Source organism: Heptranchias perlo, chromosome 4 (genome assembly GCF_035084215.1).
Source record: "Heptranchias perlo isolate sHepPer1 chromosome 4, sHepPer1.hap1, whole genome shotgun sequence".
Classification (NCBI taxonomy): domain Eukaryota; kingdom Metazoa; phylum Chordata; class Chondrichthyes; order Hexanchiformes; family Hexanchidae; genus Heptranchias; species Heptranchias perlo.
The window spans coordinates 117,223,429-117,249,838 of NC_090328.1; the positions used below are offsets into that span (position 1 = coordinate 117,223,429).

Consider the following 26,410-nt stretch of genomic DNA (forward strand, 5'->3'; position numbering starts at 1 on the left):
TTTGGGGGAAAGAGTTCCAGATTTTCACATGAATTGACTGATGCTTGTTCCATGCCCTCTGTGCAGACTTATGGCTCCATTGGTTGGGGCCTCCAACAAGACAGCACAGCTATGATCAGGAAGCGACTGTGGGGAGAATGATGGGTGCAGGCCTGGGTCATATCTCTCCATTAGAGAGTGTTTTATTGGAAAGACTGTAATTATGTCCTACAATCTCCCCTTACAAACCACCTAAAATTCACCTTTCCATTTAGTAGCTGGACTGACGATGAGCAAAACTCAAGCAAACACTTTAACACTTTGGCACACAAACATGAAGTCTGCTGGTTAAATGTCAAGAGCTCACTTGAGCTAGTGTACTTTCTAGCGCTGATATAAATGGCCAACACCCCCGATTTGCAGTTTTCAAGGAAAGATACTTGGAATTGCAGAATGCAATCTGCAAAACCACCAAGAAAAATTCCAAAATCCCTCGTGACACAAATAGAATTTGACTTATTCAGTTCCCATTGAAAGAGTCACCCAAACAACAATAAATGATCGAGTCATCGGCCAGGAAATTCCCCGCAGCTCCTTCCAGTCTGTGGGCATCTCCTCAATGGAAGTGCGGAGGAAACATTGTTTACGTTTAACCAAGGTTTGTGGAGAAATTTGCAGGGCTGTGGGGAAAGAGCGGGGTTTGGGGGGGGGGGGGCGGGGGGGGGGGGAAGGGAAGTGGGACTAATTGGATAACTCTTTCAAGGCACGATTGTCCGAATGGCCTCTTTCTGTGCTGTATCATTCTATGTGCGCAAATGGGAGTTTCTGGCGCACTTCCAGCAAAGTCACACCCGGGGGGGCGGGGGAGCACGGGGTGAGCTGGAGCAACTTCAAGGAAATTCCCGACCGCTGTTTAATATATCTGGAAAAATGTAGAAATTTTTTACAAGTGTGTATTTTTAGGCAGAAGCTGGGTGGCTTATTTTCATAGATTTACCATAGAATCATACAGCATAGAAGGAGGCCATTTGGCCCATCGTGCCAGTGCCAGCTCTTTGAAAGAGCTATCCAATTAGTCCCACTCTCCCTGCTCTTTCCCCACAGCCCTACAAATTTTTCCCCTTTCAAGTATTTATTCAATTTCCTTTTGAAAGATTGAATCTGCTTCCACCGCCCTTTCAGGCAGCGCATTCCAGATCATAACAACTCGCTGCTGTATTTACGAATAAATATTTTTCTTTTCAGATTGTCTTTGAAGCAATCCGTGGCCTATCAATAAACAGCGACATTGCAATAGATGATGTTTTATTTGAAAACGGACCATGTAAAGGTACATCGTTGAACCGAACACGCGCAACTGTATTACGGATTTTATTTCAGAACTGTTAAGCTAGGTTTTCTGATCTTAGGGATAAACCCCAATAATTGCTGCGGGTGAGATGAGTTTCACAACGAAGAATAAACGATAAAACTCAAAGGCATCAGCACACCGCAGTATCTGACGTGGTGCTTGATAGCCACTTTTCCTGTTTGACACAGGGAGCATGTCACCTCTCTCTCAGTCCCGCTGAAAAGCACACCTTCGAATCCCCTGACTCATGCACAGGTGACTGAATGAAGCTGTGTGATGGAAGAGGTGCTGAGGTTGCATTAATGATGCACGTCAATTTTTTATTACACTGTGACCTTTGGTGAAGACAGTTGTGTTTATTATTTACCTGTCTATCTCTGTAACCACCTCCACCCCTACAACCCTCCGAGAACTCTGCACTCCTCCAATTCTGGCCTCTTGCACATCTGCGATGCACTCTCACCTTTGATGCCAGAAGGTCATGGGTTCAAGTCCCACTTCAGAGACTTGAGCACAAAATCTAGGCTGACACTCCCAGTGCCAGTAGTGAGGGAGTGCTGCACTGTCAGAGGTGCCGCCTTTTTGGATGAGACATTAAACCCATCTGCCCTCTCAGTTGGATGTAAAAGATCCCATGTCATTATTTCAAAGAAGAGCAGGGGAGTTCTCCCCAGTGTCCTGAGACAATGTTTATCCCTCAACCAACATCACCAGAAAAGATTATCTGATCATTATCATGTTGCTGTTTGTGGGATCTTGCTGTGCGCAAATTAGCTGCTGCATTTCCTTCAGTACAACAGTGACTACACTTCAAAAGTACTTAATTGACTGTAAAGCACTTTGGGACATCCTGAGGTCTTTTTTTATTCGTTCATGGGATGTGGGTGTCGCTGGCGAGGCCAGCATTTATTGCCCATCCCTAATTGCCCTTGAGAAGGTGGTGGTGAGCTACCTTCTTGAACCGCTGCAGTCCATGTGGTGAAGGTTCTCCCACAGTGCTTTTAGGAAGGGAGTTCCAGGATTTTGACCCAGCGACGATGAAGGAACGGTGATATATTTCCAAGTCGGGATGGTGTGTGACTTGGAGGGGAACGTGCAGGTGTGCCTGCTGCCCTTGTCCTTCTAGGTGGTAGAGGTCGCGGGTTTGGGAAGTACTGTCGAAGAAGCCTTGGCGAGTTGCTGCAGTGCATCCTGTGGATGGTACACACTGCAGCCACAGTGTGCCGGTGGTGAAGGGAGTGAATGTTTAGGGTGGTGGATGGAGTGCCAATCAAGTGGGCTGTTTTGTCCTGGATGGTGTCAAGCTTCTTGAGTGTTGTTGGAGCTGCACTCATCCAGGCAAGTGGAGAGTATTCCATCACACTCCTGACTTGTGCCTTGTAGATGGTGGAAAGGCTTTTGGGAGTCAGGAGGTGAGTCACTCGCCGCAGAATACCCAGCCTTTGACCTGCTCTTGTAGCCACAGTATTTATGTGGCTGGTCCAGTTAAGTTTCTGGTCAATGGTGACCCCCAGGATGTCGATTGTGGGGGATTTGGCAATGGAAATGCCGTTGAATGTCAAGGGGAGGTGGTTAGATTCTCTCTTGTTGGAGATGGTCATTGCCTGGCACTTGTGGTGAAAGTCGCTATATAAATGCAAGTCTTTCTTAGCATCATTGGCTTCTGACACACAGGTCCGACAGAGCTGGTGGCAACACCATAGTAAACTTAAATAAAAACAGAAAATGCTGGAAATACTCAGCAAGTGAGGCAGCATCTGTGGAGAAAGAAACAGAGTTAACCTTTCAGGTCGATGATCTTTCGTCAGAACCAAAGTAAACTTATCAGGTTCCCTAAAGCCTGCAGCTGGGGGCAGTACAAAATAAAAGTTTCTTGTGTATTGCAGTAACTGGAATAGATGTGTTCTCTGGGACCAGGATCTGGGATGCATCTCAATGCATGCAGACCCCTAAAATTCCTTCCTATCTCCAGAGCTTACTGAACTGTCCTCAGCCCCATCACAATGCATCCCAAACTCCCAGAACAGGTGTCCCAGTGGGAGAACTAGCGGTGCCTAGATTCATGTAGGGTGTATAGGAAGTGATTCCATGTGGGGGGAAAAAACTAAATGCATCAGGAATTAATTTAAAAACAATATATCTTTATACCAGTCAATGTGCAGATGATGACCAATATGGGATGATGTTGTGGAATCCTTGACTCATGTACGACTTGAGCTTTTGTTCCACATGCTGCGAATTTGCTGGTTATTTGGCAGTGATATCCTTTACAGGAATAAAATTGTGACCGCACAGTTGGCTCAGTTATTACTTTTATGAGTGAAAGAAAATTCTTATCATCGGGAATTTCCTCAGAGGGTTTTCCGGATTGGCCACTGTAACTTTGGCAGAAGTCCAATTTGTGCGTCTATTCGGGGGTTTACGCCGATGTTACGTCTGCTGATCGGGAGAAACCCACAAGGAAATTCCCAGCGTAGAGTCTTGCTCTGTGAACCGTGGAATCTGACAGCACAAAGGAGGCCATTCGGCCCATCGTGTCTGTGCCGGCACTTTGAAAGGGCTATCCAATTAGTTCCACTCTCCCTGCTCTTTCCCCATAGCCCTGCAAATTTTTCCTTTTCAGGTAGTTATCCAATTCCTTTTTGAAAGTTACTATTGAATCTGCCCTTTCAGGCAGTGCATTCCAGATCATAACTCAATGCGTAAAAATATTTCTCCTCATCTCCCCTCTGGTTCTTTTGCCAATTACCTTAAATCTGTGTCCTCTGGTTACTGAACCTTCTGCCACTGGATATAGTTTCTCCTTATTTACTCTACCTAACCCTTCATGATTTTGAACACCTCTATCAAATCTCCTCTTCACCTTCTCTGCTCTGAGGAGAACAATCCCAGCTTCTCTGCACAACTGAAGTCCCTCATCCCTGGTACCATTCTAGTAAAGCTCCACTGCATCCTCTCCAAGGCCTTGACATCCTTCCTAAAATGTGGTGCCCAGAATTGGACACAATTCTCTAATTTATTTCCCTTTATGTTTTTCTTGCATTGTATTTTGTCCTGGAAGATTTTAGACATAACCATGTAGGTCATTCTGGTAGGTATGGGCTGGAAAATCTGAGCTAGATTTGACATGTCGAGGTGTCCTATTTTGAAGAGAGACATTTGTCATTTATGGTGCCAATCTAGGTGGTTTATGTATGGCTACATTCAAGAGAATGTTTAAAACTTCAAGCAGTTTTTCAAAAACAAATGATCGTTTATTTGAATTTACTTATACTACTATTTAATCACTGTTTTTACCAAGTAAGTTACCAAGTAAGTGGCTAAAAAAAATTGGAAAAATATAGCAATATATGCACATTTGTTGATAAGAAGAGAAAAGGATTGAACAGACTCAGTGTCACAATAGGATTTCCTGTGGAGAGGAGAAAACAACCTGTCACTCCATCTAACACTTTTATATACACATCACTTGGGGTATCACACATAGGTCAGCATTACATCAGCACATAACAAGACTTGCATTTCTCTAGCACCTTTCACAACCTCAGGATGTCCCAAAGCACTTTACAGCCAATGAAGTACTGTAGTAATATTGGAAACACAGCAGCCAAATTGCTCCCACAAACAGCAATGTGATAATGGCTAGATAATCTCTTTCTTAGTGATGTTAGTTGAGGGATAAATATTGGCCAGGACACCTGCTCTTTGTTGAAGTAGTGCCATGGGATCTTTTACATCCACCTAAGAGGGCAAATCGGGCCTCGGTTTAACATCACATCCAATAGATGGTACTTCCCTCAGTAGTGTACTGGGGAGTCTGCCTAGATTTTACATTCAAGTGTCTGGAGTGAGACTTGAACCCATGACCTTCTGACTTAGAGAGTGCTACCCACTGAGCCACAGCTGAAACCTGCATTATGCATGTTTCCAGAATGTAATCCAGGCCTGGCTAAGCTCCAGTGATACGTGAAGGATGCAGAGTGCAGTAGAATAACCCTTTAAAGATTTTTTAAAAAAAGATTCACAGTTGGACCTGCCTTATCCAGCATAATTGAGAGCTCCCGGCCCAAAACCCAGTAATAATGGAAAACTACCGACAATCAAGAGTATCCAAAGTTTTGACTTATATGCATGGTGGAGACAAGTACAATATAAATAATCAATTGTTACACGATTATTGCATGCCAGAAACCCATCTATGTGGATGCTCAGTTGAGCTGTACAATGCCTAACAGAGTTAAATAATCCATCAATGCTATATAGTTTTATTCACCAAGAAAAGCAGATGTAAAGTGCTGCCTCACGCAAGGTTTTGTCCTGCAAAATATCTGACAGATAATCAAAATGACTGATAACACAAGTGCAGATTGTAGAGGTCCCACTGAACATAACCTTTATCCTTCCGTTATTCAGTGTGTAAATATCTGTTGTGGTCAAGTTGTTGTTGTTGTTCTGGTTGGGGCCCTCTGTTACAGATGCAGGTACGAGAAAGCAGTTTTAGCTAGCAAGCAGAGAAACAAGATCAGGCAACTTGGAAGGCAGAATTTTCCCATCAAACTGGGGGGGGGGGGGGGGAGGGGGAACAGGAGAGAAGGAGAAGCATCCAATTTAATTGGTGCTGCCATGTAACGACAGCAGCGTAATATAAGTGAGATAGTTCTAGTGCCTCCAGCAACATGAAGACTCACCCTAAAAACTTCAGCTCACTGCTGCTGGGCCTGGTAGTTTGGTATTTTGTTCACCTGACCATACAGGCCAGCAATGGCATTCTTGCACTGGCAAAGATGCGTGGGCAAAAAGTTAAAGTTGACCTGCACTGCACATTCTACATCTTCGAATGCTTTTTTTTAATGGCATCAGAATCTGTTGCATTAAAAAGAGAAAAGGTTCCACAATTGCATTTTCTTAAACATACATGAACAATGGTCTGATAACAAATAGGAGCAGGAGTAGGCCATTCGGCCCCTCGAGCCTGCTCTGCCATTCACTAAGATCATGGCTGATCTTTGATCTTAACTCCACTTTCCCGCCCGATCCCCATATCCCTTGATTCCCTTAGAGTCCAAAAATCTATCTATCTCAGTCCTGAATATATTCAATGACTCAGCATCCACAGCCCTTTGGGGTAGAGAATTCCAAAGATTCACAACCCTCTGAGTGAAGAAATTCCTCCTCATCTCAGTCTTAAATGGCTGACCCCTTATCCTGAGAGTATGCCCCCTGGTTCTAGACTCTCCAGCCATGGGAAACAATCTCTCAGTATCTACCCTGTCAAGCCCTCTCAGAACCTTATATGTTACAATGAGATCAACTCTCATTCTTCTAAACTCCAGACAGTATAGGCCCATTCTACTCAATCTCTCCTCATAGGACAACCCTCTCATCCCAGGAATTAGTCTAATGAATCTTCGTTGCACCACCTCTAAGGCAAGTATATCCTTCCTTAGATAAGGAGACCAAAACTGTACACAGAACTCCAGGTGTGGTCTCACCAAAGCCCTGTACAATTGTAGTAAGACTTCCTTACTCTTGTACTCCAACCCCCTTGTAATAAAGGCCAACATGCCATTTGCTTTCCTAATTGCTTGCTGTACCTGCATGTTAACTTTCTGTGTTTCTTGTACCAGGACACCCAAGTCTCTCTGAACACCAACATTTAATAGTTTCTCACATTTCCCCACATTATACTCCATCTGCCACCTTCTTGCCCACTCACCTAACCTGTTTATATCCCTTTGCAGACTCTTTTTGTCCTCCTCACAGCTTACTTTCCCACCTAGCTTTGTATCATCAGCAAATTTGGATACATTACACTCAGTCACCTTCATCTAAGTCATTAATATAGATTGTAAATAGCTGAGACCCAAGCACCGATCCTTGTGGTACCCCACTAGTTACAGCCTGCCAACCTGATGGCTTCAAATTTTAATTTTTATGACATCAATAAGATAAAGAGGGACTTAATGAAGGAAGATGTTGTATGTTCATCGCTTTCCTCAGGCCCCAGTTGATTACACTGATTTCCGTTTGTTTTACTCCATTTTTTTCTGTTCCAGCATTTACTAATGCAATTCTCAGGAAATTTGGGCGTAAGTTCCCGTTGGCAAGGTCAGCGTAGAAACTGGTGGAAATTTCGGCAACTTTTACATATTGCATAGGGTGTACAGCACAGAAACAGGCCATTCGGCCCAACAGGTCTGTGCCGGTGTTTATGCTCCACATGAGCCCACTCCTACTTCATCTCACCCAATCAGCATATCCTTCTATTCCTTTCTCCCTCATGTGTTTATTGAGCTTCCCCTTAAATGCATCTATACTATTTGCCTCAACGACTCCTTGTGTTAGCGAGTTCCACATTCTCACCACTCTCTGGGTAAAGAAGTCTCTCCTGAATTCCCTATTGGATTTATTAGTGACTATCTTATATTTATGACCCCTAGTTTTGGTCTCCCCCACAAGTGGAGACATCTTCTCTCCATCTACCTTATTAAACCCTTTCATAATTTTAAAGACCCCTCTATCAGGTCGCCCCTCAGCCTTCTCTTTTCTAGAGAAAAGAGCCCCAGCCTGTTTAATCTTTCCTGATGGTTATAACCTCTCAGTTCAGGCATCAGGTGTGATGTCAGCATAAGGGAAGAAGCTGATTGGTGAGTGATTTTCTGTTTTTGTCCCGATCAGGGGCAAGTCTTAAGTTTATTTCTGGTAAGTTTAGTTAGTAATCCAATAAACAGAAGCATGGCAGGGCACCTCAGTCCCACATCCTGTGCCATGTGGGAAGTCCAGGACACTTCTCATGTCCTGAACGGCCACATGTGCAGAAAGTGTGGTCAGTTGGAGGTTTCGGAGCTTGAGCAGTGGCTGGCGTCACTGCAGTGCATCCTCGAGGCTGACAGCTACGTGGATGGCACATTACGGGAGGTGGTCACCCCACAGCTTAAGAGGGTGAAGGCAGAGAGGGACTGGGTGACCGCCAGACAGACAAGGAGGACCAGGCAGGGAGTGCAGGAGTCCCCTGAATGCATCTTGCTCTCTAACCGGTATTCAGCTCTGAATACTGGTGAGTGCGATGCTTCCTCTGGGGAGTGCAGCCCGAGCCAAGTCCACAGCACTACAGGTGGCTTAGGGGGAGAGGAGGAAGATCAGGAGAGTGTTAGTGATCGGGGATTCAATAGTTGGGGGAACAGACAGGCGTTTCTGCAGCCTCAGACTGCACATGTGGCCGTTGAGAAGCGTCCTGGACTTCCCACATGGCACAGGATGTGGGACTGAGGTGCCCTGCCATGCTTCTGTTTATTGGATTACTAACTAAACTTACCAGAAATAAACTTAAGACTTGTCCCTGATAGGGACCAGAAAAGAAAATCACTCACCAGTGATTCCAGGATGGTATGTTGCCTCCCTGGTGCCAGGGTCAAGGATGTCACTAAGTGGCTGCAGAACATTCTGAGGGGGGAGGGTGAACAGTCAGAGGTCATGGTTCACATCGGTACCAATGACATAGGTAGAAAGAGGGATGAGCTTTTGCCGGCAGATTTTAAGGAGTTAGGAAAGAGATTAATGAGCAGGACCTCAAAGGTAGTAATCTCTGGATTACTCCCAGTGCCACGCGCTAGTGAGCATAGAAATAGGAGGATAGAGCAGATAAATGTGTGGCTGGAGAGATGGTGCAGGAGGGAGGCCTTTAGATTCCTGGGGCATTGGGACCGGTTCTGGGGGAGGTGGGACCTGTACAAGCCGAACGGATTGCACCACAACAGGGCCGGGACCAATATCCTCGTGGGGAGGTCTGCTCGTGCTGTTGGGGAGGGTTTAAATTAGCTTGGCAAGGGGATGGGAACCTGAGCGTAGATCCAAAAGGGAGAGAAACAGAGCTGGAAATGGAAGGCAGAAGATTAGTGAGCACGTTTGGAAGGCAGAGGAAACAAAGATTAGAAACTAGACAACAAAGGATTTTGGCAGTGCTTAACAGTATATACCTCAATGCAAGGAGTACAGTGAATAAGGCAGATGAGCTGAGGGCACAGATAGACACGAGGTTGTACGATATCTTAGCTATTACTGAAACAAGGCTTAAAGAGGGGCAGGAATGGCAGCTCAACATTCCTGGTTACAGGGTTTTCAGACGAGATAGAGAGGGTGATAAAAAAGGAGGGGGGGATGGCAATATTGGTTAAAGAAACAATTACGGCTGTGGGGAGGGATGATATGTTAGAAGAATCATCAAATGAGGCCATATGGGTTGAGCTAAAGAACAAAAAAGGGGCAGTCACACCGCTGGGAGTGTACTATAGACCCCCAAAAAATCAGAGGGAGATAGAAGAGCAAATATGTAGGCAAATTTCTGAAAAGTGCAAAAGCAATAGGGCAGTAATAGTAGGGGATTTCAACTACCCGAATATTACCACAGATACAATCAGTGCAAAAGGTATAGAGGGCGCAGAATTCTTCAAATGCATTCAGGAGAACTTTTTTAGCCAGTACGTAGCAAGCCCAACAAGATGGGGGGGAGGGCAGTTCTGGACTTAGTTTTAGGGAATGAAGCTGGGCAGGTGGAAGGAGTATCAGTGGGAGAGCATTTTGGTGATAGTGATCATAATACATTTAGATTTAGCATAGTTATGGAAAAGGACAAAGATAGAACAGGAGTAAAAGTTTTCAATTGGGGAAAGGCCAATTTTATTAAGCTGAGGTGTGATTTGGCAAAAGTGGACTGGAAACAGCTACTTGAAGGTAAATCAGTGTCAGAGCAGTGGGAGGCATTCAAAGGGGAGATTCAAGGGAGTCAGAGTAAACATGTTCTCACAAAGATAAAGGGTGGGACTGCCAAATTTAGACCCCCTTGGATGTTATGGAGCATACAGGGTAAGACAAGGCAAAAAAGGGAAGTTTATGTCAGATGCCGAGAGCTCAATACTACAGAAAGCCTAGAGGAATATAGAAAGTGCAGGGGTGAAACTAAAAAGGAAATTAGGAAAGCAACGAGAGGGCATGAAAAAATATTGGCAAGTAAAATCAAGGAAAACCCAAAGATGTTTTATAAATACATAAAGAGGAAGAGGATAAATAAGGAAAGAGTGGGGCCTATTAGAGATCAGAAAGGTAACCTGTGTGTAGAGGTGGAAGATGTGGGTATGGTTCTTAATGAATGCTTTGGTTCTGTCTTCACAAAAGAGGGGAACGATGCAGAAATTGTAGTTAAGGAGGAGGAGTGTGAAATATTGGATGGGATAAACATAGTGAGAGCAGTATAAAGGGGATTAGCATCTTTGAAAGTAGATAAATCGCCAGGCTCGGATGAAATGTATCCCAGGCTGTTAAAAGAAGCAAGGGAGGAAATAGCGGAGGCTCTGACCATCATTTTCCAATTCGCTCTGGCTACAGGCGTGGTGCCGGTAGACTGGAGAATTGTTAATGTTGTAATGTTGCTTAAAAAGGGAGAAAGGGATAGACTGAGTCTATCCATTACAGGCCAGTCAGCCTAACCTTAGTAGTGGGCAAATTATTGGAAACAATTCTGAGAGACAGTATTAATCGTTATTTAGAAAAGCATGGATTAATCAAGGACAGTCAGCATGGATTTGTTAAGGGAAGGTCGTGTCTGACTAACTTGATTGAATTTTTTGAGGAGGTTCGATGAGGGTAGCACGTTTGATGTAGTCTACATGGATTTTAGCAAGGCTTTTGACAAGGCAGAATGGTCAGGAAAGTAAAAGCCCATGGGATCCAAGGGAAAGTGGCAAATTGGATCCAAAATTGGCGCTATGGCAGGAAGCAAAGGGTAATGGTCGACTGGTGTTTTTGTGACTGGAAGACTGTTTCCAATGGGATTCCGCAGGGCTCAGTACTAGGTCCCTTGCTTTTTGTGGCATATACTAAAATGTAGGGGGCATGGTTAAGAAGTTTGCAGATGATACAAAAATTGGTCATATGGTTGATAGTGAGGAAGCAAGCTGTAGACTGCAGGAAGATATCAATGGACTGGTTGGGTGGGCAGAAAAGTGGCGAATGGAAATCAGTCCGGAGAAGTGTGAAGTTATGCATTTGGGGAGGGCAAACAGGGAAAGGGAGTATACAATAAATGGGTGGATACTGAGAGGTGTAGAGGAACAAAGGAACGTTGGAATGCATGTCCACAGATCCCTGAAGGTAGCAGGACAGGTAGATAAGATGGTTAAGAAGGCATATGGAATACTTTCCTTTATTAGCCAAGGCATAGAATATAAGAACAGGGAGGTTATGCTAGAACTGTATAAAACACTGGTTAGGTCACAGCTAGAGTACTGTGTACAGTTCTGGTCACCACATTACAGGAAAGATGTGATTGCACTCGAGAGGGTACAGAGGAAATTTATGAGTATGTTGCCAGGACTGGAGAATTTTAGCTATGAGGAAAGATTAGATAGGCTGGGGTTGTTGTCTTTGGAACAGAGAAGGCTGAGGGGAGATTTAATTGAGGTGTATAAAATTATGAGGGGCCTAGATAGAGTGGATAGGGAGGACCTATTTCCCTTAGCAGAGGGGTCAGTGACCAGGGGGCATAGAATTAAAGTAATTGGTAGAAAGATTAGAGGGGAGTTGAGGAGAAATTTTTTTACCCAGAGGGTTGTGGGGGTCTGGAACTCACTGCCTGAAAGGGTGGTAGAGGCAGAAACCCTCAACTCATTTAAAAAGTACTTGGATGTGCACTTGAGGTGCCGTATCCTGCAGGGCTACGGACCAAGTGCTGGAAAGTAGGATTAGGCTGGATAGCTCTTTATCAGCCAGCACAGTCTAGGGCCGAATGGCCTCCTTCTGTGCCGTAAATTTCTATGATTCCATGATTCATCCTTCTAAATCTTTTTTGCACCTTCTGCGCTTTCTAAGCTGAGTGCGACCCAGGAAATTCCAGGCCATTGTTTTGCACCAAAAATCAAAACAACCGAACCATCTTCGGCCCGCAGTTTCCTAATTCCACCAGCAGAGGCTGCTAAAGTTGTACCAATTGGATCTTGCCGTCTGCATCTACAAAAAGAAACATTCCAATTGGTCATTTCTATGGATAGGACATTCCCCACATCAGTCAGCAGGAATTTCCCCTGTAACTTGCAGCATTTTTTTTCCCGTGTTGCCACTTGTCTTACTCAGTTGTCCTTGATTCTTGTGCTCTGGGTCTCTAATTGTCTGTCTTGCAGCAAGAATATCTTCAAGCAAGTTTGACTTTCCATCCAGTGCCTTCAGACTAGAGAGTATTTACCCCCCACCCCGCAACCCCCACCCCAACCTCCTCCAGGGAGCATCAGGGTCGTGAAGACTCACCCTAAAAACTTCACCGCACTGCTGCTCGGCCTGGAGGTGGGTATTTTGTTCACCCTGCCATACAGGCCAGCAAGGGCATTCCTGCACTGGCAAAGGTGCGTGGGCAAAGCCATAAAGTTGAGAATGAGTCCTGGAAGTAATTGCACGTGCACAGGATCACGTGTGTGCTGTTGCATTGAAGTTGTGGCTTTTGTACAATTGTGCACATCTAATCTTGCACAACCAGTTGTGCGTAATCTCGCACAAATGCAGTTGCTTCAGTCTTGCTGCCGGTGATCTGAATCCCACCCCACAGCGTAAACAACAACAACTTGCATTTATACAGCGTGTTTAACGTCGCAAAACGTCCCAAGGCGCTTCACAGCAGCGATTATCACACAAAATTTGACACCGAGCCACATAAGAAGATATTACGACAGGTGACCAAAAGCTTGGTCACAGAGGTGGGTTTTAAGGAGCGTCTTAAAGGAGAGAGAGGTAGAGAGGCGGAGAAGTTTAGGGAGGGAATTCCAGAGCTTAGGGCCTAGGCAGCTGAAGGCACGGCCGTCAAAGGTGGAGCGATGAAAATCGGGGATGGACAAGAGGCCAGAATTGGAGGAGCGCAGAGATCGCAGAGGGTTGTGGGGTTGGAGGAGGTTACAGAGATAGGGAGGGGGCGAGGCCATGAAAGGAGTTGAAAACAAGGATGAGAATTTTAAAATCGAGGCTTTGCTGGACCGGGAGCCAATGTATGTCAATGAGCACGGGGGTGATGGGTGAATGGGACTTAGTGTGAGTTAGGATACAGGCAGCAGAGTTCTGGTTAAGCTCAGAGGGCGGAAAGTGGGAGGCTGGCCAGGAGAACAGGGCCAATTCAGAACACCAGCAAGCTTAATGTGTTTTCGAACTCTCAAAGCAGTTTTGTAATACAGACGCACTATTAACTGGTGAAACTTGCCAAATTTTCAGTACCTTTGCGAATGCATCAAACGTTTAAGTGTGCCATCGAAATTTGTATGGTCAGTAATTGTATGCACTGTAGAAAGTAGCTAACCAGTAACACCTCTGACAGGGAGTGTCTCTGAAGCAGTGAACACCTCTACGATGAAACATTTTTACCATCAGTGAGGTGAGAACTCACTGTCACCACTGCTGGTTTGATGTGCACTTTTCAGGCACTATTTTCACATGCTATTTCACTGCTTAACTATCTTAATTAATTTAATTTTCAGTGGAATCCCATGCGGTTAATTCTTTATAATCACATACAACAATTGATTGATCTGACGCTATGCAAATGATTGTAATGACTTTGCACAGTGCGTTGAATTTGACCTTATTTTTTCTGTTTACCAATGCTTTACATTTAATTAACCTCACTTTTAATGGGCTCACACTCCCCCACTAGGGGAAAACACACTCTTAACTAACTTTTAAACGTATTGTACATTGTCCCAGCAAATCTTAGATTATAAATAGATATTGCCACTTGCAAATCCGTTATAGGAGAGGGGAAATGGGGCACTGGTCGTTGTCGGTGAGACACTGGGAGTGGGACAGGAACAGGGATTGGGCATGGGGGAAGGAGGTCGGGTACAGATAGGATGATGGCTGATAGCCTTGATTTTCCTCCACCTTGTCCGCAAAATATTACCAGACTCAGGCCTCCCCTATGCAGGTCCTATTTGCCCGCCCTCAATCATCCCATCAGTGGTAGATGCCCCCAGCCTCATAAGAACAGGAGAAGGCCATTCAACCCCCTGTTCCGCCATTCAATTAAATCATGGCTGATCTGTATCTTAACTCCATCTACCCGTCTTGGTTCCATACCCCTTAATACCCTTACCTGACAAAAATCTCTCAATCTCATCTCACCGCCAACCTAGTTTAACCTCTAACGCTCTGCTCCCACGGTCACTATTACCCTCCTGCACCACTCACCAGGCCTACAGTCCTACTCCCCACTGGTTCCAAAAAAAATGTTTTGCAGTCCCATCTTGGAAATCTCCAATTTCACAATTGCAAATAGACAAAACTACGAGGAAAGCCATTTCAGAGGGTTGTCAGTGGAACCAGTCTACAATCTGCACATGAATATCACTAATCTAAATCCATGTTTTATCATTTCTACGTAATATGTGGTATAAACAAAATTCCTGAAAGTGATGGAATAGGATCTATATCCCATTGATGCCTCCCACCATAACTCAATCATATTCTTTGCTCATGGGTTATCAGGTGAGTGCTTATGGCAAGTAGATCTCATTAGCTGACTTTTTATTGCATGTTACACTGACAATATGCAATCATCTCAATCTCATAGGAACAGGAGGAGGCCATTCAGCCTCTCGAGCCTGTTCCGCCATTCAATGAGATCATGGCTGATCTGTATCTTAACTCCATCCACCTGCCTTGCCTCTTCGCTAGCAAAAATCTATCGATCTCTGATTTAAAATGATTAATTGAGCTAGTGTTTACCGCTTTTTGTGGGAGTTCCACACTTCTACCACCCTTTCCATGAAAAGGTGTTTCCTAACTTCTCTCCTGAGTGGCCTAGCTCTGATTTTGAAGTTATGTCCCCTTGTCCTAGACTCTCCCACCAGCGGAAAAAGTTTCTCTCTATCTACCCTATCAGTTCCTTTCAAAATCCGAAAAACCTCATGAATCTTCTGTGACAATGGACCTATCTGCCTTTAAGATAATAGGGATGGAAATTGGTTATGGCCCATTTCCAACCACATAGTTATTCTTTGGGTATAGCAGATGATACAGGGACTTGATTTAACATGCTTTTTTATATAAGAGCGAATGAAAATAATCATTTTTGCTTTGTGTGTATTTTTTTTCTCATTTTATTTACAGATTCAAGACAAACTTTGCCACATGACCCAGAATCTCCAAATCAACCGGATTGGTACAACTTTTATAATATCTGAATTGTCATTCCATGGATATGGGCCATGCAGCAACATCACAGAGAACTCTTGAGTAACTAGAAGCTTGATTTTGGATCTTGTAGAAGTTGTAAATTATTTTGACCTTTCACCAGAAGGAAGAATTCAATTGATTTGAATGGCTTTTGGTTGAATATTATTACAGATAAAAGTGTTGCTTTTGTTAGTGAAGAATTAGTGGCCTCAGGGCTGTTTAATGTTTGCTTTAGTACATGGAAATATCCAGTATTCGTAATTACTGAAGATCTGTAAATATTTCAAATATTTCAAATGATAGAAGACGGGATCATTAGCACTGTTTGAGTTGTACGTTTGTTTTTGTCAAAGAGCATTCTGAATGCAGTTAGCAGTTCTTTCCTGACCACACGCTGTGAGGTCACATGCAAATTGTGTTCTATATTTATCCAGTTTAAATAAATATGTGAGAAAACCTTACATGCAATTCCTCAATGTCTGGTCCTCGGAGATGAATCTGGAAGTGAGCAGTGATCCAATGAGTCACGTACAGCAATGAGTCACAACAGTTATACAGCGCCTTTAACGTAGTAAAACATCCCAAGGCGCTTCACACAGCTGAGGTTAACACGCATCTCTTTCTTCTCACAAATCCCTGACTCGCACCAAGTCCCGTTCTCCCATCGCCCCCTGTGCTCGCTGACCTATATTGGCTCCTGGTCCGGCAATGCCTCAATTTTAAAATTCTCACCCTTGTTTTCAAATCCCTCCATGGCCTCACCCCCTCCCTATCTCTGTGACCTCCTCCAGCCCTACAACCCTCCGAGATCTCTGCGCTCCTCCAATTCTGGCCTCTTGCGCATCCCCAATTTCCTTCGCTCCACCATTGGCGGCCGTGCCTTCAGCTGCCTAGGCCCTAAGCTCTGGAATTCCCTCCCTAAACATCTCCTCCTCTCCACCTCTCTTTCCTCCTTTAAGACGCTCCTTAAAACCTACCTCTTTGACCAAGCTTTTGGTCACCTGTCCTAATATCTCCTTATGTGGCTCAGTGTCAAATTTTGTTTGTAAATTGCTCCTGTGAAGTGCCTTGGGACATTTTACTATGTTAAACGCGCTGTATAAATGCAAGTTGTTGTTGTAAGCAGCTGAAGGCACGGCCGCCAATGTTGGAGCGATGGAAATCGGGGATGCACATACAATGTGACTCTGTCTCTTCCTTGACTTATTTTGAATGTAAAATGTGTAATTGGTTGTTAAATCTGTAGGTGTCTACACAAATGGGCAGATATATCTGCTGGTGAAAGCTACCTAAGGAAGTCTTGGGAACAAATTAGCAAAATGTGACTGGAGGCTACAATTAGCACAGGACTGTGACAATGTTGGGTTGCAGATCTATACAGGTGGAAAAGTCTGCAGACACAGCTGAGGCTAACACACATCTCTTTCTTCTTACCTCTCCTGAGAGCTAACACTCCTATAGAGCTGGATGCCCTGAGCTTTTGTGCTTGCCTCTGTGTGTATGTTAATAATGTGTGGAACTATATGTGAAATTTTAGAGCAATAACCATCGATACATGACAGAAGCTGGAAAATCCCAGGTGTGCCGTTACTAGGCAAAAAAGCTAATTGGACAGAACACGCTGTGTTTTTTTTCCCACCGGAGCTCTCGAGGCTGGGCAGGGAGAGAACAGTTATTAAGCTGTGACGGAGATGGGGCAAGTCCAGCAGGTTACATCAGCTCAGAAGTGAAAACACTTAGAGGAAAATGCCAATTTGTAAAACAATTCCCTGATGTCAGTAAGCCAGAGTTTTACATAGAATTTACAGCACACAAACTGGCCATTCGGCCCAACAGGTCTGTGCCAGTGTTTATGCTCCACATGAGCCTCCTCCCACCCTACTTCATCTAACCCTATCAGCATATCCTTCTATTCCTTTAAGGCATCAAGGGGTATGGGTAGAGAGCAGGGATATGGTATTGAGATAGATGATCAGCAATGATCATATTGAATGGCGGAGCAGGCTCAAAGGGCCAAATGGCCTACTATGTTTCTATGTTTTTCCCTCATGTGTTTATCTAGATTCCCCTTAAATGCATCCATGCCAGTCGTCTCAACCAATCTTTGTGTTAGCAAGTTCCACACTCTCACCACTCTGGGTAAAGGAGTTTCTCCTGAACTCCCGATTGAATTTATTAGTGACTATCTTATATTTATGGCCCCAAGTTCTGGTCTCCCCCACAGTGGAAACGTCTTCTCTATGTCTACCCTACCAAACCCTTTCATAATTTTAAAGATCTCTATCAGGTCACCCCATAGCCTTCTCTTTTCTGGAGAAAAGAGCCCCAGCATGTTCAATCTTTCCCGATAGTTATAGCCTCTCAGTTCTGGTATCATCCTTGTCAATCTTTTTTGCACTTTCTCCAGTGCCTCTATATCCTTTTTGTAATACGGAGACCAGAACATAGGAACATAGGAACAGGAGTAGGCCATTCAGCCCCTCGTGCCTGCTCCGCCATTTGATAAGATCATGGCTGATCTGTGATCTAATTCCATATACCCGCCTTTGGCCCATATCCCTTAATACCTTTGGTTGCCAAAAAGCTATCTATCTCAGATTTAAATTTAGCAATTGAGCTAGTATCAATTGCCGTTTGCGGAAGAGAGTTCCAAACTTCTACCACCCTTAGTGTGTAGAAATGTTTTCTAATCTCGCTCCTGAAAGGTCTGGCTCTAATTTTTAGACTGTGCCCCCTACTCCTAGAATCCCAAACCAGCGAAAATAGTTTCTCTCTATCCACCCTATCTGTTCCCCTTAATATCTTATAAACTTCGATCAGATCACCCCTTAACCTTCGAAATTCCAGAGAATACAATCCCAATTTGTGTAATCTCTCATCGTAACTTAACCCTTGAAGTCCGGGTATCATTCTAGTAAACCTACGCTGCACTCCCTCCACAGCCAATATGTCCTTCCGAAGGTGCGGTGCCCAGAACTGCTCACAGTACTCCAGGTGCGGTCTAACCAGGGTTTTGTATAGCTGCAGCATAACTTCTGCCCCCTTGTACTCCAGTCCTCTAGATATAAAGGCCAGCATTCCATTAGCCTTATTGATTATTTTCTGCACCTGTTCATGACACTTCAATGATCTATGTACCTGAACCCCTAAGTCCCTTTGGACATCCACTGTTTTTAACTTTTTACCATTTAGAAAGTACCCTGTTCTATCCTTTTTTGATCCAAAGTGGATGACCTCACATTTGTCTACATTGAATTCCATTTGCCACAGTATTGCCCATTCACCTAATCTATCAATATCGCTTTGTAATTTTATGTTTTCATCTACACTGTTTACAATGCCACCAATCTTTGTGTCATCGGCAAACTTAGATATGAGACTTTCTATGCCTTCATCTAAGTCGTTAATAAATATTGTGAATAATTGAGGCCCCAAGACAGATCCCTGTGGGACTCCACTTGTCACATCCTGCCAATGTGAGTACCTACCCATTATCCCTACTCTCTGTCGCCTTTCGCTCAGCCAATTTCCTAACCAAGTCCGTACTTTTCCCTCGATTCCATGGGCTTCTAACTTAGCTAACAGTCTCTTATGTGGGATCTTATCAAATGCCTTCTGGAAGTCCATATAAATAACATCCATTGACATTCCCCTGTCCACTACTTTAGTCACCTCTTCAAAAAATTCTATCAGGTTTGTCAGGCACGACCTACCTTTCACAAATCCATGCTGGCTCTCTCTGATTAACTGAAAATTCTCGAGGTGTTCAGTCACCCTATCCTTAATTATGGACTCCAGCATTTTCCCCACAACAGATGTTAGGCTAACCGGTCTATAATTCCCTGGTTTCCCTCTCTCTCCTTTCTTAAAAAGCGGAGTGACATGTGCAATTTTCCAATCCAGAGGGACAGTTCCTGAATCTAGAGAACTTTGAAAGATTATAGTTAGGGCATCTGCAATGTGCTCACCGTCTTCCTTTAAAACCCTGGATTGGAAACCATCTGGTCCTGGGGATTTGTCACTCTTTCGTGCTATTATTTTCTTCATTACTGTTGCTTTACTTATATTAATTTTATCGTGTTCCTGTCCCCGATTCAATTAGTTTTCTTGGGATTTTCAGCATGCTATCCTCTTTTTCTACTGTAAATACTCACGCAAAGTAATCGTTCAACATGTCCACCATTTCCCCATTGTCAATGACAATATCCCCACTTTCAGTTTTTAAGGGGCCAACAATGCTCCTGACCACCCTCTTTTTCCTAATGTAACTATAAAAGTTCTTCGTATTGGTTTTGATATCCCTTGCAAGTTTCTTTTCATACTCTTTTTGTAGCTCTTACTATCTGTTTTGTGACCCTTTGTTGATCTTTGTATCTTTCCCATTCGCCAGGATCTGTGCCATTTTTTGCCTTTTTGTATGCCCTTTCCTTATGTCTTATACTGTCCCTTACCTCTTTAGTTGTCCATGGCTGTTTTTTTTGGCAAGTAGAGTTCTTGCTCCTCAGGGGTATAAACCAATTCTGTATCACGTTAGATGTTTCTTTAAACATTTCCCACTGATCATCAGTCGTTTTATCCATTAACAGATTTTCCCAGTTTACTGTGGACAGTCTCTGTCTCATCCCATTGAAGTCGGCCTTACCCAAGTCTAGAATCTTAGCAGCTGACTCACTTTTTTCCCTTTCAAACACTACATTGAACTCGATCATGTTGTGATCGCTATTGGATAGATGTTCATGTACAGTTAAGCCGTTAACTAAATCTGGTTCATTACTCATTACTAAATCTAGTATGGCTTGCCCCCTTGTTGCCTCCAGGACATATTGCTGTAGAAAACTATCCCGGACATACTCAAGAAATTCGCTACCTTTCTGACAGTTGCTAGTCTGCTTTTCCCAATCTATGTGAAGGTTAAAGTCCCCCATTATGACCACTATGCCTTTCTTACACGCTTGTCTAATCTCTGCATTTATACAATCTAGCACTTCAGAGCTGCTGCCAGGGGTCCTATACACAACTCCCACTATAGTCTTCATCCTTTCCTATTTCTCAATTCAACCCATAAGGTCTCTGTTGGCTGCTTATCTCTCGTTATATCCTCCTTTATCATTGAAGTGATTTCATCTCTAATCATTAAGGCTACTCCTCCCCCTCTTCCATTTTCCCTGTCTCTCCTGTAGACCTTATAACCTGATATATTCAGTTCCCAATCCTGACCATCCTGCAGCCATGTCTCAGTGATAGCTATCATGTCATACCCTCCAATTTGAATTTGAATCTGTAGTTCATTTAATTTATTCCTTATACTCCGTGCATTTGTATATAGAACTCTTAGTTGGGCCACACACCCTAGCCTGACCTTCAGCTTTGATGCTGGGTTAATCGCCTTACACCTTCTAGTTTTCACTTTATCTGTAGTGTCTAAAGTACACTTTCTTTCTACTGCTCTACGCTGTTCCCTTTCACTTGTTCTTGAACAACTGTTTGTACCATTTGTATTGTAAATTTCCCCTGGGTCTTCCCCTCTCTTGCTGCTCTCAACTTTACTCCCTTCTGACTCCCCTCTCAGGTTCCCGTCCCCCTGCCACTCTAGTTTAAACCTTCCCCAACAGCACTGGCAAACACCCCCGCGAGGACATTGGTCCTGGTCCTGCTCGGGTGTAACCCGTCCCGCTTGTACAGGTCCCAGTGTCCCAGGAATCTAAATCCCTCCCTCCTACACCATCCCTGCAGCCATGCATTCATCCGGTCTATTCTCCTGTTCCTATACTCACTAGCATGTGGCACTGGTAGTAATCTTGAGATCACTACCTTTGAAGTCCTGCTTTTTAATTTATCTCCTAACTCCTTAAATTCACCTTGCAGGACCTCCTCCCTTTTTTTACCTATGTCGTTGGTACCGATATGGACCACGACTACTGGCTGTTGACCCTCCCCCTCCAGAATCTCCTGCAGCCGCTCCGCAACATCCTAGACCCTAGCACCAGGGAGGCAACATACCATCCTGGAGTCACGTTTGCGGCCACAGAAACGCCCATCTGTTCCCCTTACAATTGAATCAGCTATCACTATAGCCCTGCCACTCTTCTTCCACCCCTCCTGTGCAGCAGAGCCACCCGTGGTGCCACAAACTTGGCTCTTGCTGCTTTCCCCTGATAAGCCATCTCCCCCAACAGTATCCAAAGCGGTATATCTGTTTGATAGGGAGATGGCCCCAGGGGACTCCTGCTCTACCTGCCTAGTCCTTTTACTCTGCCTGGCGGTCACCCATTTCCTTTCTGCCTGCGTAATCTTTACCTGCGGTGTGACCACCTCACTGAACGTGCTATCCACGATAGTCTCAGCATCACAGATGCTCCACAGCGAATCCACCCGCTGCTCCAGCTCCGAAATGCGGTTAGCCAGTAGCTGCAGGTGGACACACTTCCTGCACACATGGTCGCCAGGGATACTGGTAGTGTCCATGACTTCCCACATAGTGCAGGAGGAGCATATCACGAGTGCGAGCTGTGCTGCCATGACTTGCCTTAGATTTACCCTGCGTTCACCTCTCAGACTCTCCTCCCGCTCTCGGTCTCTCCTTTTATACTGTGCCCACCTCTCGGACTCTCCTGCCTCACCTGTGACGTCGCACAGTAGTTTTCTCTTGTTGCAGGTCTGCTGCTGCTTTTATTCCCCACTCTCAGTCTTCTGCTGCTCAGGTCCGCTGCCGCTCTGCGGAAAAAGTTAGGAAAAGCAAGGCAAAGCAGCACCTCCTTCCCCCACTTCACCGAACTCCCACACTCACCAAACTCTTAGCAGATCACTCTGTGCTCCGTTGCACTCCGTGCTGTTGCACGAACAGGCCCCTGTATTTCTACAGTTTGTGACTCCGATGAGTCAGGCCTGCTCCACCTTCAGGAACCAGTTTAATCTAGCTAACCAATTAACTTACTACAGCAGCTCTCTGCTGAAGCCTGACAGAAACTTAAAAATTTAAACTTTAAAATTGAACTGTACATAGTACTCCAAGTGTGGTCTAACCAAGGTTCTATACAAGTTTAACATAACTTCTCTTAATTGAATATTAAAAGCCAGTAATTATTTCACATGCTGCATTTATTTTTCTTCTATCCTATTTTGTTTCTTCTTCTGCACTACAGACCATTCTTTAGGTGGCTGAGCAGGCAAGTGACCTGCTCCCAATGCTAAATGCCTCTCTTAATGCACACGCCAGCATCCTGGGCTAGTTACCAATTTACGAAACACCTGTTTAATGTTATTGAAAACACAAATTGTAAATAGGGCCCTGGACAGTGATCTTCCCATTTCTCGCACTTCCACCCATATCCCTTCTCCTCCCTCCCAGTACTTGATAGTTCCCCCACGTCCCCACCTTCCACCCCACCAGCCTCTGCATTTGACAGATCATCCCGAGCCATTTCCGCCACCTCCAGCATGATGCCACCACCAAACACACCTTCCTCTCTCAGCATTACTGAAGGGACCGTTCCCTCTGTGATACCCTGGTCCACTCCTCCATCACTCCTTCCCCCGGCACCTTCCCATTGCAAGTGCAGGAGATGCAACAGCTGCCCTTTCACCTCCTCTCATACCACTGACCAGGGCCCCAAACACTCCTTCCAGGTGAGACAGCGATGTCTTCAAACCTGCTATACTGTATTCGCTGCTCACGATGCGGTCTCCTCTACATTGGGGAAACCAAACGCAGATTGGGCGATCGCTTTGCTGAACACCTCCATTCAATCCGCAAGCACGACCCTGAGCTTCCGGTCGCTTGCCACTTTAATTCCCCGTCCAACTCCCACTCTGACCTCTCTGTCCCCGGCCTCCTACACCGTTCCAACGAAGCTCAACACAAGCTCGGGGAACAGCACCTCATCTTTCTACTCAGTAATTTACAGCCATCTGTCCTGAAAATTGATCTTCACACTGTAACCACGGCTCTCATTTTCTCTTGGACAGCGGGTGCTGGTAATGTGGGATGGGTTCACCAGCGCTTCCGGGAATGGGGGAGGTTGTGGGCTGGTGCTTGGGATGTGGATGCTCAATCGGTCGAGAGCCAGTGCGATGGTCTGCTTCCCTGGTGTCCCCTGCCGTCCTCTTCCATCACACTCACAGGTCACTGGGGCCTTCTCCGCTTTGCCATGCTCCCCTCCCACTCTGCTATTGTGCTGTAACCATTTACACATCATCTGGGTCTCCCGGATCATCTTTTATTTCTCATTATTGGCTCCTTTTGACACACCATTATCACTTCTGTCATTTAATCAGCTCCTGGCCTCCACCTTAATCACAGACCATACTTTTTCTTTGCTCCCCGCCCTTTTTCCTTGCTTCTGTTCCTACTGATAACAGTTCGCCTGTAACATCTCCCAGTTCTGACAAAAATTCATCGACCTGAAAGGTTAACACTGTTTCTCTCTCCACACACCTGCTGAGCGTTTCTAGCATTTTCTGTTTTTATTTCAGATTTCCAGCATCTGCAGTATTTTCCTTTTATTCTTATTTTTGTCAACCAATAGTAAGAGTCAGGAATAGCTGGTTCCCATTACTTCCATTAGCAACTGCTAATAGATGCAGCACTCCACTTTGTCTTCATATCAGTTGATCCCAGATGCCGTTAGGCAAACCAGCAGTTATGTATTGCACTGAACTTCTTTTAAGGTGATGTCACATTACGCAGCTGCTTGCAGTAGGAGTGGTTCTGAAATGGCCTTGCTTCCCAAAACTGTGAACTTCAACCTCTTAAGTGTCTAGCAGATTCCACAGAGTGGTAGAAACGGACAGACTGCGTAGAAAGAAGAGACTTGAATTTTTTTTTATTCGTTCATGGGATGTGGGCATCACTGGCGAGGCCAGCATTTATTGCCCATCCCTAATTGTCCTTGAGAAGGTGGTGGTGAGCTGCCTTCTTGAACCGCTGCAGTCTGTGTGGTGAAGGTTCTCCCACAGTGCTGTTAGGAAGGGAGTTCCAGGATTTTGACCCAGCGACGATGAAGGAACGGCGATATATTTCCAAGTCGGGATGGTGTGTGACTTGGGCAAAGTGCAGGTGGTGTTGTTTACCTTGTGCCTGCTGCCCTTGTCCTTCCAGGTGGTAGAGGTCGCGGATTTGGGAGGTGCTGTCGAAGAAGCCTTGGCGAGTTGCTGCAGTGCATCCTGTGGATGGTACACACTGCAGCCACAGTGCGCCGGTGGTGAAGGGAGTGAATGTTTAGGGTGGTCGACAGGGTAGCAATCAAGAGGGCTGCTTTGTCCTGGATGGTGTCAAGCTTCTTGAGTGTTGGAGCTGCACTCATCCAGGCAAGTGGAGAGTATTCCATCACACTCCTGACTTGTGTCTTGTAGATGGTGGAAAGGCTTTGGGGAGACAGGAGATGAGTCACTCGCCGCAGAATACCCAGCCTCTGACCTGCTCTTGTAGCCACAGTATTTATGTGGCTGGTCCAGTTAAGTTTCTGGTCAATGGTGACCCCCAGGATGTTGATGGTGGGGGATTTGGCGATGGTAATGCCGTTGAATGTCAAGGGGAGGTGGTTAGACTCTCTCGTTGGAGATGGTCATTGCCTGGCACTTGTGTGGCACGAATGTGACTTGCCACTTATCAGCCCAAGCGTGGATGTTGTCCAAGTCTTGCTGCACGCGGGCATGGACTGCTTCATTATTTGAGGGGTTGCGAATGGAACTGAACACTGTGCAATCATCAGCGAACATCCCCATTTCTGACCTTATGATGGAGGGAAGGTCATTGAGGAAGCAGCTGATGGTTGGGCCTTGGACACTGCCCTGAGGAACTCCTGCAACAATGTCCTGGGGCTGAGATGACTGGCCTCCAACAACCACTACCATCTTCCTTTGTGCTAGGTATGACTCCAGCCACTGGAGAGTTTTCCCCCGATTCCCATTGACTTCAATTTTACTAGGGCTCCTTGGTGCCACACTCGGTCAAATGCTGCCTTGATGTTAAGGGCAATCGCTCTCACCTCACCTCTGGAATTCAGCTCTTTTGTCCATGTTTGGACCAAGGCTGTAATGAGGTCTGGAGCCGAGTGGTCCTGGCGGAACCCAAACTGAGCATCAGTGAGCAGGTTATTGGTGAGTAAGTGCTGCTTGATAGCACTGACGACGACACCTTCCATCACTTTGCTGATGATTGAGAGTAGACTGATGGGGCGGTAATTGGCCGGATTGGGTTTGTCCTTTTTGTGGACAGGACATACCTGGGCAATTTTTCACATTGTCGGGTAGATGCCAGAATTGTAGCTGGACTGGAACAGTTTGGCTCGAGGTGCGGTTAGTTCTGGAGCACAAGTCTTCAGCACTACAGCCGGGATGTTGTCGGGGCCCATAGCTGTATCCAGTGCACTCAGCTGTTTCTTGATATCATGTGGAGTGGATCGAATTGGCTGAAGACTGGCTTCTGTGATGGTGGGGATATCGGGAGGAGGCTGAAATGGATCATCCACTCGGCACTTCTGGCTGAAGATGGTTGCAAATGCTTCAGCCTTGTCTTTTGCACTCACGTGCTGGACTCCACTATCATTGAGGATGGGGATGTTTACAGAGCCTCCTCCTCCCGTTAGTTGTTTAATTGTCCACCACCATTCACAACTGGATGTGGCAGGACTGCAGAGCTTTGATCTGATTCGTTGGTTGTGGAATCGCTTAGCTCTGTCTATAGCATGTTGCTTCCGCTGTTTAGCATGCATGTAGTCCTGTGTTGTAGCTTCACCAGGTTGGCACCTCATTTTTAGGTACGCCTGGTGCTGCTCCTGGCATGTTCTTCTGTACTCCTCATTGAACCAGGGTTGATCCCCCGACTTGTTGGTAATGGTAGAGTGAGGAATATGCCGGGCCATGAGGTTACAGATTGTG

At 45.2% G+C, this 26,410-nt stretch overlaps 1 protein-coding gene across 1 annotated transcript in view; it reads left to right on the top strand.

Annotated features, from left to right (window-relative positions):
• Positions 1-15,993, top strand: part of mamdc2a (MAM domain containing 2a) — a 95,996-nt gene extending 80,003 nt beyond the window's left edge. Inside the window, exons 13-14 of the mRNA XM_067982267.1 lie at positions 1,225-1,309; positions 15,467-15,993. Of these exons, the coding sequence (XP_067838368.1) occupies positions 1,225-1,309; positions 15,467-15,540 (159 nt within the window). The 3' untranslated portion in view covers positions 15,541-15,993. The remainder of the gene's footprint in view (positions 1-1,224; positions 1,310-15,466) is intronic.
• Positions 15,994-26,410: the final 10,417 nt, after the last annotated feature.